Source organism: Anneissia japonica, unplaced genomic scaffold, assembly GCF_011630105.1.
Source record: "Anneissia japonica isolate Jap-2015-1 unplaced genomic scaffold, ASM1163010v1 scaffold288189_len579620_cov203, whole genome shotgun sequence".
Taxonomy (NCBI): Eukaryota; Metazoa; Echinodermata; class Crinoidea; order Comatulida; family Comatulidae; genus Anneissia; species Anneissia japonica.
The window spans coordinates 505,821-523,478 of NW_022730403.1; the positions used below are offsets into that span (position 1 = coordinate 505,821).

The following is a 17,658-nucleotide window of genomic DNA, read 5'->3' on the forward strand; positions in this document are numbered from 1 at the left end:
GGTGTGTACACATCCAGATAGATGCTATCGACCAATCAAACTGCTCGTAATTTCTGTATTCAATATTATAATATTGTCTTTGGATATGATTATTGCGGATGCTGATGGATGTGGGTAATAAGTCTAGCCGATTAAGAATTCGTAAAGATAACACGTGTCTGTATTCATTGTGGCTCTATTTCAGAGTCATTATTCTCATTCAAATCATGCAGAACCAGATGGAAAAGCGGTTTCGCGTGCGAGCAATATTAGTGGACAAAGGCAGAGTAAACCCCGCACGTGTGCCTTAAACTTATACAATTATTCTTTCGCAGCTGGTTTTGACCGTTATATTTATCGAAAACTATTCTTCATGTTTAAATGCTACAATAAAATGTTACGTAAAATAAAGTGAATGAAACTATATTTCCAACTAAGAAATTCAACCTTGTTGTATAGGCCTACAGCTTAAAAATGGAAAACGGTGACACGTAGGCCTATTTTAATTACAATTCAAACTTAGAGTTGATTGAAGATTTTGTGTTTTATATTCATGATAAATTTAATTTTTGTTTTTTAAAATTGCTATTTTATATTATTTATTACCTGTAAAATATCGTATGCAAATAAACGAGAATGCTGCATTCATTTGCATATTTTCCTGATTATGCAAATAAACAAAAATTTTGTATTCAACACTCTCAATGAAGGTTATTATCAAACATATAAACTGTAATGAAACAATAAAAAAAATCATCAACTCAATACTTCATCAATTCATGAATTAATAATGGAAATTTGTAGGCGGTTTCGGCTAATTAAAAAATAAAGAAAATTAAGTTTTTGCAAGTAGTGTGGGCTCATAATTCATCAAATTATTAAAAGACAGAATACGATAGTTTGATAGAGATTGGTTGTCAGTTTATCACCTGGACTTGGAGGAACATCGATTTTATTTCCCTGAGTGCACTGTGAACTGTCTTAAGTATATTTATCTAGCACACTTCATAACAGTAATTTAGTTTTACGCATGGATGAATTCCATTGAATGCATTCATGATCCTACGGTGCAAATTCTCGGCGCAAAAGGCAAAGAATATTTGTTTTGTTTGGAGAGCCTATACGAAATTCATAACCGAACTGTAGACTTGCGTTAACGGTAATTTTTAGACCTATTTAAAGATTGGCATTCGGGTCCAGATGTAAACATATAAATTGAATATAAATATTACGCACGTGACATGTTTAAAATATAAACAGCTGAATGTGGTGAAGCACGCGCGTTAAGTGTGTGCTAAGTCAACACACCAGTACGCCTCTTGTGTTGTTAGTAATATCTCTGGAAAATGAAGCGGAATTAACGATAATGTTAAATGATATTGGCTGTTAAAATAACACCTATTTGAGTTAAATTGAAAAACAAATTGGCAGAAGTGTGAACAAAATGATGTTGATAAATCTATTATTCACTTAAAGACCTACAATTATTATTTTTGAAGTATACAATAAATCTATTGTTCAATTCCGTAAAAATTATATGGTTTTTTTAGGTTAAATACTGCTGATATATTAAAATTACAATTCGTATAGACGTTTAATAACAAATTTCCATTCGCAAGTGTTAAAACAAATGTTATTTTAAATAAGATATACATAAAGGCCCATATATATTAAAATATTAAAATAATGCAACAGTATTTCTAATCTTCAATGTTAATACTTGATAATGATAATTATAGTTAATGATGATGATGATGATGATGATGATGATGATGATAATGATAAAGGGAGGACGAAAAGGTAAATGGGAATATGATAACGTCGACGATGACGCGTGAGGATGAAGATTTTACCAACGATAAGGGCGGATGAAGAAATGGATGAGGATGACAGTAACAGTGATGATGATAATGACGATGACAACAACGATAATGATTACAAATGGTGATTATCTTGACGACGACGCGACTAGCATTATGATGATGATGATGATGATGACGACGATTATGATGAACAACACTAGTCAGCCAGATATCGTATCTGTCTCCCGTACGCCACACGATAGATTTACAGATGAACATCTATTAATTGTAAAATTACTCGATCTTAATTATGGTTAAGTACCTTTCTCAACGTTCTCATGTCAATCCCTTCGATAGTTCTTCCAACAATGACTCATATTCCAACGCTAAGGGACTTTGAAACGTCGGTTTGTTTGAATATTGATTTAATAACCACACTGTTAGACGACCAGTCGTCCACAGAGTCTTCGGGCTAATGTCTGTATCTGTGTACACATATTTGATAAATCAGGTTGAAATTTCTTAATTTAATCACCATGGGTTATAGTAAAGTAGGCCTAATACTCTCATGACTTAACATATTACAAAAACGATCGATTCCTTACTCTGATCCTTGGTATAGGAATTACGTTTTCTATTCAAAACCTAGTAATATTATAAGTATGTTATAGTTTTTTTTGGGATTAAATTTTTCAACTTTGATTTTTAATATGATATGCAACTTTTAAGCTAACTTACTGCATGTTAATTTATTATACGTCATTGTGCCCAGAATTTTGCGTACATGTTGGGGCTATAAGACTACCATCCCTAAAATAGGCCAACGTCTAAAATTAATTAAGACGCGAATTAAATATTAGTATTACAAATAACGCCGTAACGAAGCTGTTTACATCTAATAAAGCGGTGTTATTTTTATTGATCATCAATCTTATTGAACCACACAGCCAGAAACCTATTTTGCTTCATTAGGTATTATACAATGATTCGGATTATATTCTGTTCCTCTTTATTTCACGATCCATAAACCACGGCATGTAAAACCATTCGATTTGGTAAACATCTTGGAACAAAACATTTTTAATTTGTTATTAACAACAGAACGTTATTATCCTACTTCGAATATCAAATTGAAGGCTCGTTGACGACTACATTATAGATATATCCTGGCTTCATCGGTTAAACGGCCTTGGTGTAAATATGTCAGTGAATTTTAAATACCTCCATGGTGAAAGGAATGGAAGTCGGTAAGTGGTGGCGTAACGGTTATGAGTTCTTACTGGCTAAATTCAGGGGCCTCGACATTAAGGGGCTCGGGATATTCCTCAGCATTTTATATTTTCCCGTATTGGCCTTGCGGGGTGTTTTAAGAAGAGATCTAAAAAGGTTGATGCGAGAGGTTAGTCCCCCGCCCAGGGACGTATTCAGGGAGGAGGGGAGCCATGGGAAGTCGTGGGAGCCGCGGCTCCCCCCCCCTCCCACTTTGTAAAGAGTTAGAATTTTAACGCTTGTTCTTGTTAGCCAATAGGCCTACAAATTCTTTCCTGGGATCACTCAAAATGAATACTTCTCTAAAATATGCAAATATGCATTAGCACATTGGTGTTGATTTAAATGCTGTACAATTTCAAATTGACTCCTTCTACTAGGCCTATAGGTTTGTGCCCCGTGTCCAACCTGATAGTAATCCAGTGGAATATTCATTAGATTAATCAATTTTTCACTGTACACTATAATGCAAACAATAATCACACATATTAATAAGATCTCTATGGTTGCCGAAAATCTATGATAAAAAAATCATGAAAAATTTGTTGGCGCTTTATTTTGACTATTATAAATGTGATATGATGATGATGATGAATTTTGCTAAAAGTGTCATTTCTGACCATCTAGAGGTATTATTTTCTCAAATTTTTGCAACTCAGCCCCAGCCATGGTGGGTCTGAGGTGAGTGTGGACTCATGAAATGTCTCCCCACCCCACACCTTTCAAAGCAGATCTGCGCCCTTCCCTGGGTATGACATTAAACTCCATCGAGTTGGCACGTGACTCAGAGTATGTCTTAGTAACTGTTGAGGGAAGGTGCATAAATTTTGTTTTCAGGATGTGATCTGGATTTCCATGCCCATTTTTCATGATTATGACTATTTTTGATAAAGAATGTTTTGGGCAGGGAGCAGTAGATTCAAGGTTCCCCCACCTCCTATTTTTTTAATGGAAAAAAAGAAAATTATTTTTAAATTTAAGTATGAGAGTGTAACTTCCGGCCATCTAGAGGTGCCCTAATCATAAATTTTCAGACTCTCCGTCTGTGAAAGTCCCTTCCTGGGTCACCTTTCTTTTCAATTTCTGGATTTGCCACTATTGAGTTATTATAATTATTGTAAGGCTTACTAATAAACCGATGATATTTATTATGCGTCTATTGCAAATTTCACTTTATCTTCTCAAAACAGTCCTTAAACGTTCAGAGTGCGCTACCTCCCAAGGGGATTATCCCCGCCCTCGGGGCCCTTGGGCCCCCAGCCGTAGGAAGGGGAACCTCAAGCCGTAGGAAGGGGAACACCCCACCTTCGCTTGGTATAACGGTTCCCCCTTTCAAAATCCTGGCTACGTCCCTGGTCCCGCCCATGGGCTGTCTAACCACCCTCAGCCAGGATAGCAATAGGCTCTTCGTTACCCAACAGTAAGTGAATGAACCCGCCGCATATTTCTAGAACCTGGTGCACACGGCGTGGCGTCACGCGACGACAACCACACTTATCTGCTGACACTGTCGCCGACGGTCAGTGGACTGCCGTTGAGTGAAGTAAGCGCTCACACGGAGCGTGGACAAATTCATCCAAACCTGACGATGACGATGTCAACGACGATGATCAGGATTAGGATGAGAATGACAGTGACAGTAATGGTGACAATGACGATAATGATAATTACTATTATGATGATGATGGTGAAGATGGTGATACCACAGCAGCAGACAGATTTCATTCTAATTTATTTACATTCCTACTAAGTACTTATTTCTACTTTTAGGTGGGTGCAACGTTTCAAAGACAAAAGTCATGTGACCAACAATGTAGGCCTACATATTCAGTTATTCAACATGTATTCATGTATATGATAATTTGTGATTTTTGTCATCAGTAATACTTTCAATAACTTTATAGTTACACGGGTAGAGTATCGTGCTTGAATCAATGAAATCACTGCGAACAAAGAATCTTTACAAACAATCCAACGCACCATCCATCTGCGAATTCCACAAAAAAAAAAAGTCAACAAACATCTGCAGTGATTGTTTGAAGCATCATTAACCCTTTCTCATCGATATTTTAACGTTTAGATATATGATTTTCAATATTTTTACAAGCAATTTGTTTTACAATAGGCGTACATTATATAAATACCGTAATGTTTGAGCGAATATTATTCACAGAACAACAATATTATTCACTTAGTTATGTAATTATGCCTATAATTTATGATTTACCAACCAACAATTATAATCCTATGTTACGAGGGCGCGTCATCGAATGTGAATGTGTTTTCCCCGCCTGGTACTCTCTATCTATTCCAATAAATCATTACCTTAACGCTCTTCTGAAATCGAGCAAGGTTAGCTAACGTATTTCATAAAGAAAGAAAATTATTCTTATTATTTACTTTGTATAATTAGGTAGGCCTTGCTTATAACTGAAATTGTAACAAGAAACAAATTAGGCATGCTCTCCTCCACAGTTAACACTCGCATAAATTAGCATTTTACGTAGACCTTAAATTAGCTGATATGATCTTGAAAAAAAAAACTAAATCATTGAAATTTAATTTTGTTATTGTGCCTCATTGGAAGTAAATACTGTATAACATATTTGCTCTTTGTAAATAAGCAATTCAATCTACTTTGTTGATGTGTGTGTATAGTTTTTGCATTAAAAGAATTTTTCTCAATGGATTTTTTTTTGTGTAACTTGATGTGAATAATTTTTAATATCAATTTTGATATGGTTTTGTTTGCGAGCTTCGAAATTCCTTTGAAGACAATACATTTTGTCTCGTATCTTTATCTTGTATCTTGTACAAGAGACAAATATGTACATTAATAATATATCCATTGACGAAGTATTCGCGAGTCTCTTTACCTCATTGAAACTACCTTACAGGCTCTGATTGTAACAGACCCAGAGGAGGTCCTCCAGCACGATAAGTGACCATAGTAAACATCACTATTCCAATTGCCCTCTAACACGCGTCGCTTCTCAATTGTTTAATATAGCTTCTTTAATTATTTTGCGGCTAGAGTCTTTCAGTTTGTCGCCGAAACAAAGGATGTCGTTCGCACAGCACCGCCTGTGTATGAGCTTTGTCTTCGTATGTTGTCGCGTGGCATGATGTAGGCTAGTTCGTACAAACCCAAGCTACTAATTGTCTAAGTAAATACTTAACAAAGAACATAGGCCTACTTTAAACATTTAATAATCTTTTAAATATATCTATTAACATTCATTCTGTGATTATAAATAGCATTCCATAGTATTACTGAATTGAGGATTACTGAAACTATAATATTATACCAATACTGTACTTCTCTCGTACCGATTCCCTTCTTTTCTTTTGTACGCGTCAATTGTTTTTATTCTAATGTTTTCTTCCAATAGAAACATTATAAAATCAGTAGCGGATTCAAGGAGGGGGGAAGCCGGCCCACCTCTCCATAAATTGTTGGAAATATTGTTCGATTTTTTTTTTATAGACATAAAAAATTATATTCAAATTTTAAGTCTGAGAGTGCAATTTCTGGCCATCTAGAGGTGCCATGATTACAAATTTTCTCACCTCAGCCCCAAGCATAGAGAGGCTGAGGTGGTTTAGATCCTTCATCTGTAAAAATACCTCTCCGGACCCCTCTATTTTGAATTCCTGGATCCGCCACTGAAAATGGTTTCATTATACTGTATAAATATATTTATAATTTTAAAAATATACCTAGTACATACAAGGAGAAGATGATATTAGTTTTATCTTTGAAAAGTTTACGAAATTAGAGATCTAAACTCATAATAATAAAAGAAATTTGTTAACGTGCTATCTGTTTTCTCCAAATCTGTATCCACTAATATTAATGCTATCGAAGTAACAGATATTTCCATGCATTTTACATATATAGTCATACTAAAAAAAAGAACATTTGTGAACATGGTTATTGTGATTCACAGGGGGTAAATAATTTAAAAACCATGGTTAACCCACCCACCGTCATTTTCAATTTGTTTTTTTTTTTAAACCAATTAGCACACAAAATCGGCTTTGATATACGATGCAACAAAACTACAAGACTGGGATATATCTTGGGGCATACCCGCAACATTTCCGTGTGTAGCCTACGCTTCACCATCTGGATGAGAATAACGTTATTAAAAAAAAAAACAAAAAAAAAACAAAAAACAAAAAAAAAACAAGGCAGGAAAGACGAAGGAATAGGGACTATATTATTTGTAATAAAATTACTCGCTCTCCCTTCACAATCTAATAATTTCTCTCTTATAAGCTATATTGAATTTAATTATTAACCCCATCGACTACGAAAGGATTATATGCATATGCCTATATAAACGGATGGCTATAACACGACCATATTTATTCACCAGATCTGGTTTGCCCTTACAATTTCTTGAAGTTACCTAAAGGCCTAGACTAACAAATTAGTTATTTGAATCCCTATGATAGAGGACACTAAGTACCGTATATAATGACACCCGATACACCAGCTGTCTCGCTCTACAGAGCCAAAAGTCCTGGAAGTTTTGACTCTGTAGAGCGAGACAGCTGGTGAATTGGGTGATTATGATCATATCATTATTTATGTAAGCAAAAGTAAAAATATCTTCAAGAAGTGTTGGAAATAATACTAAAGAAAACAAATGAAATTACATTTATAAATCATCAAATATTTATTATCTAAAAATAACATCCTTCGTAGCAGTAAATATACATAATTTACAAAAATAATATCGTATTACTGTATATATAAATTTGGTAAAATTGTCAGTCTGTGTCGAAAAGTCAGACCACTGTTTCATGCAACTCACTTCACAGGCCACGTTTGCAAGTCAAACCTCTTCTTAATAATATACTTAGGCCTAAAATTTATTTCATTACACAATGCAGTACTTCAACCAACACCCCCGGGTCTTAAAATATATAAGTATAATAAATAATACAATATGATTTCGAAGCCTACATATTCATTTTAAACAAATAGAACTTTAACGTGTGCTCAAATAGTTGAGAACATAAAATTTTAATCAGAAAACGAATATTCCGTCTTGCACTCAGGAATTCAACAGCGATGACCTACGCTGACGAAGTTAACTAAATAAAACAAGACGAATAATTATTCTTTTTCTGAATAAAATCTCTGTGTGTTCATAACTGTCTCTTATACACATCTAGATGTGTATAAGAGACAGATATATATAAGCTAACCATCACTATTTATATAATTAAGTACAAGTGTGTCCACAAACAGACTATAATGATTAAGTAAAGTTGACTTTTTAATGATGTGTCATCCGAAGAATGTGTATGTTCGTTTCTGATCTCTACATCTTAATCAATCGCTGCTTTCAAAATTGATTTCTTAATCCATGTCTTTTGAATGAATGACGTTATTCAACACTACATAGTTGATGGCGCCATTGCATTTTCCACGGTCATTGCCTTACTTGATGCCTCCTGTGACATTAGTAGGCCCCTACCTCGAGTTTACCCAATACGTACTTGATGACAACCATATCTTGCTGATTTAGCATCTTGGCGCATTTCTATCACAATAGTTTCAACTCCGATAAGCTACGGTACCTTTCATCATACCTTTGCATCTTTTGATTTCTATTAAATACAAAAAAATTGAAATTATATTACGGTATATCCCGTGTTTAGGCCCACAACAATAACCATGATTCATCAAGATTTGATGGATATGTTGGAGCGGAATACAAATAAATATGGAAAGGTCATGCTGCATAATAAAAATATTATTATGTCTTACCCTATGTTTTTTATGATGTTTTCTTGATTTGGTGCCATTCGAATCTTTTATCATGGTCATTCGCATGTCTTCAAGTTCCTGTACTTTCTGCTCGTACTCCTCTCTTTTGTAAATCTCTCCTGGTGACAGTGAAATCTTCTGTCTTGGATTAGCCGAACTACGCCGCCTATCTGGACTAACTGAACCTTTACGCACACCGTCCGAAACTGAGTACACAGCTGATAGTCTTTGACTATCAGGACGAGGACTTACGGGCTCTTTCTTAGAGTTCACGCTTGACGTTAAACTTGGCCTTGGAGTTATTGAGCCGTTCTTTTGCCTTGCCAACTCAAGGTCATAAGATCCTCTTTTTGAACCTCCATTTATATAATACGAGCCCTTCCTGTGAGTTCTGATATCAGGGCTATAAGAAAACATAGGATAACCTGGATATCCATTTACTGGCAAATATCCATCATAACCATCCTTAGTTGCTACATAATAATTTCCTCCATAAGGTGTTCCTCCGTAGGGTGCTCCTCTATTCTCTGCGTGAATCACATGCTCAATAACCTTTGACCCTCGGTCACGTCTCTTGTGCTTGCGCCTTTTCTTTTTCTTTGGAGGACCTGGGGGAACTGCACCAGTAGGTTGCTCTACCATAGCCACAGCTTCTACATCCTTTGGAGCAACTGCAAAGGGAAAATAAAATATAAAAAATTAGTACAGACTAACTGGAGCTTGGTTTACACACTTTAGTTATCTTGTGAGAGCGTCACAAGTAAGCGAAAGCTTACATAAGAAAATAATGTATCATCACATATAGAGAGAAATACAAATACACTATTCCCAGGCTACATACATTTATTTATACGGGATGACGTTTGACGTTGCCAAATAAGGCCACTCTCACAAAGAGCACAAATGAGCATAAATGAGCTTTGAATGAAAATAAATAGGTCTACACAAAAGGCACAAAAAATACAATACCATGGAAACACTAACGGAGTCCAAAATATCATCTTACCCTTGTTTAGTTTTTTATTTTTTCTCCAGCAGTAAGCTGCGACAATGCCAATAATCAAGGCTGCTAGTACGATTATTCCAATGAGGCACAATACGGCCAAGACGTACTTGTACAAATCGGACTCTTCCTCTAGAAATTTAAACACAATAACAGTCAGTTGATACAAGAATCTCATACCTGTATAACTAGCATCTAATAACAAAATAAAAATATATTTTTCCCTTAGTATTGCTTGTTTAATCTCAGTTGGAACACCATCGGCGAACGAATTGTCCGCTCATTGAGCGTTTGTCCGATACGTTGTCTTCGTATATTCGTCACAATATACGTAGTCGGTTCCGGTTTCGTGAAATCACGTAGGCTGGCGACGCAGTTGTGGTTGAACAATTATATATCGTGTGTACACTTAACTTTAATTAAAAGCAAACCTGTTTTTGTATAATTTTATCAAATCTATGGTAAGAATTGCTCACGTGATAGTATAATCTTACCGAGTACTTGTATGGCGGCTGTTCGCGTGGACGTATCGAGTCTGTTCCTGGCCTCACATCTGATCAAAGCGTCATCTATATTCTTTTGAGCTGAAACTATCGTCAACATTGTCTTCTCATTACCTGTTGTTACAATAGTAAATCTAAAAAAAAAATGAAACAAAATCATTAACATGGTACAATATGCTTTAATTATAATTAAGCACAAAAATAATACTGTATAATAACAGTAAACTAAAATAGCAAAGTGATTTTTTATAAAATCAGTCAACAACAACACAAGTACGATCTGTGAATTTAGTAGGTTTAAACAGCAGTTCAGGGTATCATTCTTCGCAAGGAACGGCAAAAGCGTAGTTATGTTTCTCTCAATATATGTAGTATAACTTACATTAGGGGGCTGGCCCGACTTGCTTAGTTGCTAGGTCCATTCGAGTGTCTCCTATTATTTAAATCCGTTATGTTGCTATTGCACGTGACAATACCGTACTATAAAATGTTTTTCTATTTAGTTAACAATGGTTCAAAATGCTTAAACTAATGTCGCCACAAGATACAGCGAGTGAAATAATAATCTACGTGTAATAAATTACTTAAATGTGTAATCATATTATGAGATAAATTAAGGAATAAAAGACAAAAAGAAGGCTAACATGTAGGCCTATCCAAGTATTTACCTCGAGTCAGAAGAATTAATGAGGGCGCCATTTATATACCATTTGTAACCAAGAATGTCAGGATCACCAACAGCTGAACATTCAATTGTCCCGGCTTTAGTTTCGATGATTTCCTGACGTGCTGGTTCAATTGTCATTTCAATTGTTGGATTAACTATAATGTAAAAAAAAAATAATGATGGTTAAATAATCCGGCTGATATGAAACCCACCAAGTTAATCTAGATGGTGATCGATTAAAGTAATTTTTATAAGATTGTGAAATTGTGAGTAGCCTACGTTCAAAATTCAGAGCGCCAATTTCGCATGTTTTAGTTGTGATATAGGTTGGATGTGTAGCTCGGCAAAAGTACTCGGCGCCAATACGATTAGCTACTAGCTGCAGCTCTAACGTATTTCTTGCGTTTGGTTCTGAGACGTAGTCGCCGTCAATGAGTGATTGGTCAACCTGCCAACTAAGCTTAGCGGCTGGATCCCCGCCTTCAGATTCACATAGCAACGTTACGTTTTGACCTTCCACTAAGTTACTGTTCGGAAAAATGCTGCATTTTGGGTAGTCTTCAGATGGTGCAACAGCATCTGAAACCAAAACATAATATAAAATTATTATACTGTCTGATGTTGACCTTGGAGTTTCTATAGCGTGACGACTTAAGATGTAAGAAGCAAAATAATCACGTAGAATTATCGTGCACACTGGGTATCAGTAGTGTAATGAAGAAACATAGTTTGATATTTTAGTTGATAACGCAGTGCTGATTGTTAATAACCATTATTCTATTATTACATTCGTTGAATAATTAATGATAAGTGTTTCTCACCTAAAACAATGAGTAATGCAGGTGAAGACGAGGCTGCGTCAGAAACACCATCGGAATTCAGGATACAGTGGTAGGTTCCAGCTTCATTTTGCGTAACTTCTGAGATAAACAGATTGTACTGCCCGTCTGTGTGATTACCTGTTATGCTGTGCCTAAGTTCAAAATAAAAGAAACACATTGAGGAAATAATAATAAAAATAATAATAATAATAATAATAATAATAATAATAATAATAATAATAATAATAATAATAATAATAATAATAATAATAATAATAACTTTAATTCAAGCTTACATTATGGGACAGCGAAAAATAATGTTGTTTTCTTTTATTTATTTTGTTTTAATGTGTAAAATTAATAAAAACCCACGGACAAAATTATAGTAATGAAAAACAAAGTTACCTGTCTAAATCAGTGAATTCATCATCGCTGATAGGATTACCATTGTAGAGCCAAGATAATGTACCAACTTTGTCCTCTACTTCACATCTAAAAGTCACGTCAGATCCTTCCGTGGTCGTTGTATCGCTTGGGATCACTAAAAATCTCTGTCCAGATGCTTTAGGAATGATAAGAAATAAAGATTGGAAAGCTTAAACATTTGGCATTAGAGTTTGGTCAAAGGTAACAAAATGATATAAACACAAGAAAAGGTGAAAAGCAATCCATTTCCTGATGGCATTTAGAGTGTTCCATAACTTCGAAAGCATGTTTTTGTTTTGAGGATGTGAAATACTATATTATTAACAGGTCATATATAACTGCCCTCAGTAAACTGCTGTGAAGAAACAGTCGAGCAAAACATATTCAAAATATTGATTATTTTAAAACTTGTATTCATTTGGCAATGTTCCGGAGATCCACTGTCGTGAGAAAGACTTAAGCCTACAAATGATTAACCACACTTACTGTCGACAGTCAAAGTAACAGCAGAGGAAGATATTGCAGCAGCCTCAGCAGTGGCCGTTACACTACACTGGTAAGACCCAGCATCTTCTTCTTGAGCACCAATAATCTGGAGATTGTAGTCACCATTATCCTGGTCACCAACTATTGAATAGCGGTTTTCTCCAGATGTGATGGTAGTGTCCAATGTAAATGGCACTGACTCCTTTAACCACTGAACTCTCCCTTGCTTGTTGGCAATGTTACAAATCAGAATGGCAGTACTCCCTTGGAATACATTAGTATTAGCAGGCTCTATAGTAAATGACTGTTGGTCTGAAACATTATAAATAATATATCAATAATACATTTGCAGTTTTATAGTTTATAATTTTTACTAGTGTTAACCTAATTTTCTTAGTAGTACTAGTTGAAGTATTTGCTAAACATAACGTTGATTTTAATATGACTAGAGGCCTACTAACTTCGTCTCACAGATATTAATTTTTGAAAAACTCATTCCAACTTACCTATGACAGTGAGAACTGCACTGGCCTCAATCTGACTATCGGAACCTGACGCTAGCACAAGGCATGCGTAAGTGCCAGCGTCTGATGCCACTGTGTCAGATATCAACAAGTTGTATTCCCCATTTGCTTGATTTCCTCCTAAACTATAACGAGCTCCACCGATGACGTTATTGTCCACATTCAGCGGAGTTGTGTCGTCTTTCACCCATGTCTGGGAACCAGATTTGTTGGATACTGTACAAAATAATGTTGCTGTCTGGCCCTGGACAACTTCGGTATCAGAAGGCTCAACTGTGAATTGCTGCTGGCTGTAAACTGCAACATAAACAATTCGACATCGTCAGAAAGGTAAGCAAATGATATTTAAGATATGTAGTGAAATCTTCTACTGAAGGTATTCATATACAAATATTTTCGGAATTTGATAATTAAACTTACCTGGATATAATTGAATCCATAAAATGACAGTTACTATAAACTGTTTGAGCTCGAACATTGTAAACAATATGCTCAGTACCTGTAGAATTGAAAGGAAACATGAACCGAAAGGTCCACTGATTAATCTCAGATAAGAAAGTATAATACATATTCCAAGTATTGAAATACACGCCATCGTGTTGGGATTCAATATTTCGACATTAATTATGTCATCATCAGGAATGATGATGACATAATTAATGTCGAAATATTGAATCCCAACACGATGGCGTGTATTTCAATACTTGGAGTATGTATTATACTTTCTTATCTGAAAGGAAACATGGTTATTGTAATTCAAGCAAACCGGTGATGTTATAGATATTGTTAGATAATACTGTAGGCCTACTTAGCCTATATAATATTCAAAATTACAAATAGGCCTATCAGAACCATGAATGGATTTATTTTGCTTTCCAAAGCTCTCAGTAAATCTAATCTTGGTGAAACCCTCCTAATGTTTTACGGTCTTTCTTTTTATGCCTATACTTTTTCGTTTAAATGTCCAGTGTTTGGGTCGCATGCATGTCTTCGCCTTGTACAATAGCATTTTTAACAATTAGTTAATTGAATAACTATTTTTTATATATTATGATGTTTTGTCAATTGCTTGTCATAATTTATACTATTTAAGATTTTTTACTTCTTTTTAAATGTAATTTTAATCTTTTTCACAATACAATTTTATGAATGAAGTGCTATGAAAATATGCTATGTTGTGTTTTGTTGAACAAAAATAAAGATACTTGGATACATTCATGTATGTATAAGGAGGTGAATATTTTGATAAACCTATCGTTCTTATTCTTTTATAGCCATTAAAAAAAACATATTACCCAGCATGTGAGGGACTGGTTTCTACGTGAACTTAATCACTGACATAAAACCAGAGAACAAAATTCCCGATAATAGTATTCTTTTGTTAAAAACATAATGGGGTTTATCGTTTAACTATAAGGCTGGGCATGTGAACAAATCACACGCAGACACTTTTATATTGACGATGCTCTCTTTGCAAAAGTATGTCCTTCATTCTTAACTCATCTTTCTTGTTATTAAATTTATAACTTTGTCCAGTTGTTGTTATCCCAGCGTATATATTACTACTATTGCTACTAGAGACACTTGTACGATAAATGTAATAAAGGTGAACAAGTCAGGTTAAATGCCTGTCAATATCTTTCTTGAGGAACATATCGTAAGATAAGAAACTAGACATTACAAATTAAAAAGCTCCTTTAAAAACAAAGCTTTCAAAAGCATATGCCTCACTAAGCACTTCCGATACCTATACTCTATTGACGTGTGTACAATTTCAACATGTTAAACATCGCTTGTACAATTTCATTTGTGAAATTTGGGTATATATTTTGTATAACCAATCTCAAAAAGGGCATATATATATATATTTTGTTGTCATTGTAAACTGCCTATTATTGGTACAGAATATAAAATTTCTCAGTGATTTGAGTTTCTGATTGGCTAGATATCATATATCATATTATTGCAAGATGAACGGTATCTATTCTATAGCTTCTTGCTTATTTCAAATTGCTCTTTATTAGTTTTCATTGTGCTTAAATCATCGTATTGATGAAGAGATAACTTGTCATTAACTTGTGGAGAACATAATGCCTAACGTATTAAATCATGTACAGTATGTATATATAATCAAGGGACCATGTGAAAAGCAAGTTGTTACACCTCCCTGATGTTATCGTGAATAAATATGTTCAATAAATAAATAAACAAATAAATAAATAGATAAATTAAGGCAACCTATTTGAAATCACCCTAAGAATAGTTGAATAATTGTTTGGGGAAACAGAATATCGGTCTAACATAAGGACAGACAATTTTCAATAACATCACAATTTTCAATAACAGCTAATATAATATTTGATGTTATTTAACGTAATTTCAGGTATCTTATTTAACAATAACATAGTTTTTCTAATTACATTGAAATAATTAAAATTATATACGATATTAACATTTGATAGGCCTCATAATCTGAGTTGTGAAACATTAATATTTTACTATTTACAATATTATCTTTGGTTGGTTTGATGAACTGAACAATACATTCTATAGTTCTGCCTTGTTATTCACGTAATGCCATTGTTACGCTTATGGATTCAGTCAAGCCGAAAAAAGGGAGAAAAAGTTTAGTTAAAGAGAGGAAAGAGGAAAAAAGTGTGGGTGAAAGGAGAGCTCAATTATTTACCACTTATTTACACCATTGGTGGGCTAAGGTGGGCGTGTCGCCGTGAATTTCATTTTGTGCCCACCTTTTTTTTTCAGAAATTCTCGGGATCTGCCCCTGGGATTGGTAAGTCTAATATAGGCTACCAACATTTAAGTTGAGAATATGCTAAAAGTTACAAATGGTTCTTACCTATAATGACGCCGGTAACTATCTGTTGAAAAACGCTTGAACTGTAGCTCTTCTTGAATATTATCTAAGCGAATTGTGATATTAAGAATCCCTACGTAATTAACCTGTTGAATAATTTTGTTGAGATGATGTAACTTATCAATTGAACATCTTTGTATCTTAATTAATTCAACTGCTACCTTGCTGTGTGGTGGTGTTTGTGGTTTCTCAGTGTGTGACATATCATGCTGAACAGCGAATAACTAAGAAAATACAAGGGGTAAATAAGCTCCTTAGTAACCATCGGTAAGGCCAACATCAATGTACAATATCGCCTTCCACATAAGGCCAAACCACTCAATATACACGGTGGCTGATTGGCTCGTGAGCGTTGTTTTCATGGTGATAACAATAAAGCAGACCAATTGCAGTGCTCAATAGAAAATAAACTTAATCCCTTAAGTTCCAATTGAAAAGACCAATCGGAACTCGTACCTTTGTGTTGGTAGCTTTGTTATTTTAATCTGTGTTCTTAAGATTCCAGTACAAACACATCATAATATCTGCACCAAATATTGTATGTATATTGCTCAACTGGAGTTGTTTGAAATACCTGTGTCAACCATAGCCGTCGGAAGCATTTTGCAAGTGGTCCGGCCATTATAGTGAGGGGGGAATCAAATTATGCCAGGGGCTGATACAAAAAATGCTTGCTAGAATATGCCAAATGCTAAATTTAGTGGTTAATTGAATAAGTCCGCCAGATGTGTATAAGAGACAGATATGAAACACTGCCGTACACCACATAAAACTAATACGGTGGCAGATTGCTGTCTCTTATACACATCTAGATGTGTATAAGAGACAGCCGCTTCGTATCTTTTGAATTACTTCAAGGTTATTTTGTTATTTTCTTCATTTTGTACTAAAGAATGTCCGTACCATGGTGCTATGCTCTAGAAAATTACTTTTGAAGATATATTTCTAAAGCAATTCTACTGTCGACACGCACGTTATTGTTTTGTTTTTTAAAGCTGTTTAAATATTTCGTATATGATTTGAATGACGTTGTGTAAATATACTTCATCAGTATACGTTTTATTGATGAAGTATATTTACACAACGTCAAATCATGTATGTCGTTGTGTAAATATAGCCTACTTCATCAATACATTTTAGTGCAGATGATTGTTCTGTTGGCCTCAATACTTTTTAAAGTTTCTTAACAACTAGTTTCTTAAAATATGTACTTAACCGCAATCTACATCATTTCTGGTCCAAATCTTTTCCAACAGGTCATGAAACAGTTTAGTATTCTTTAAATTAATTCAAGCACTACAAATACTTTCGCAACATACTTTAGGGCCTGAATTTTGTGTAGGTGAATAAGTTGTTTGGAAGCGAAGTATGGCGGTTTGAAATTTGGGAAAATTTGGAAATTTTAGATGACTGGAAATGGCTGGGGTGAGAAAACTAGGCCTTTTTTTTCTTTTGGTCCTACTGCCCGACGAGCTTTGGCCGATTGGGGGGGGCTTGACCAAGCCGATGGGGGGGGGG

The 17,658-nt window shown here is 34.8% G+C and overlaps 1 protein-coding gene across 1 annotated transcript; it reads right to left on the reverse strand.

Annotated features, from left to right (window-relative positions):
- Window positions 1–8,256: 8,256 nt before the first annotated feature.
- On the reverse strand, window positions 8,257–16,414 carry LOC117114921 (basement membrane-specific heparan sulfate proteoglycan core protein-like). Its single transcript, XM_033258539.1, has 12 exons — window positions 16,123–16,414; window positions 13,686–13,764; window positions 13,248–13,562; window positions 12,742–13,053; window positions 12,235–12,391; window positions 11,830–11,981; window positions 11,288–11,587; window positions 11,010–11,163; window positions 10,333–10,475; window positions 9,842–9,970; window positions 8,836–9,506; window positions 8,257–8,675 (listed from the first exon to the last, which is right to left on the reverse strand). Exons 2-12 carry the CDS (start codon window positions 13,741–13,743, stop codon window positions 8,652–8,654), a joined length of 2,415 nt encoding a protein of 804 aa, XP_033114430.1. The 5' UTR covers window positions 13,744–13,764; window positions 16,123–16,414; the 3' UTR covers window positions 8,257–8,651.
- Window positions 16,415–17,658: the final 1,244 nt, after the last annotated feature.

Coding starts and splice junctions, on each gene's coding strand:
- LOC117114921 (XM_033258539.1), bottom strand. CDS start 13,743: ATGTTCGAGCTCAAACAGTTTATAGTAACTGTCATTTTATGGATTCAA. Junction 11,588..11,829: donor TGCATTACTCATTGTTTTAG/GTGAGAAACACT, acceptor TTTTGGTTTCAG/ATGCTGTTGCACCATCTGAA. Junction 11,164..11,287: donor TGGCGCTCTGAATTTTGAAC/GTAGGCTACTCA, acceptor TTTACATTATAG/TTAATCCAACAATTGAAATG.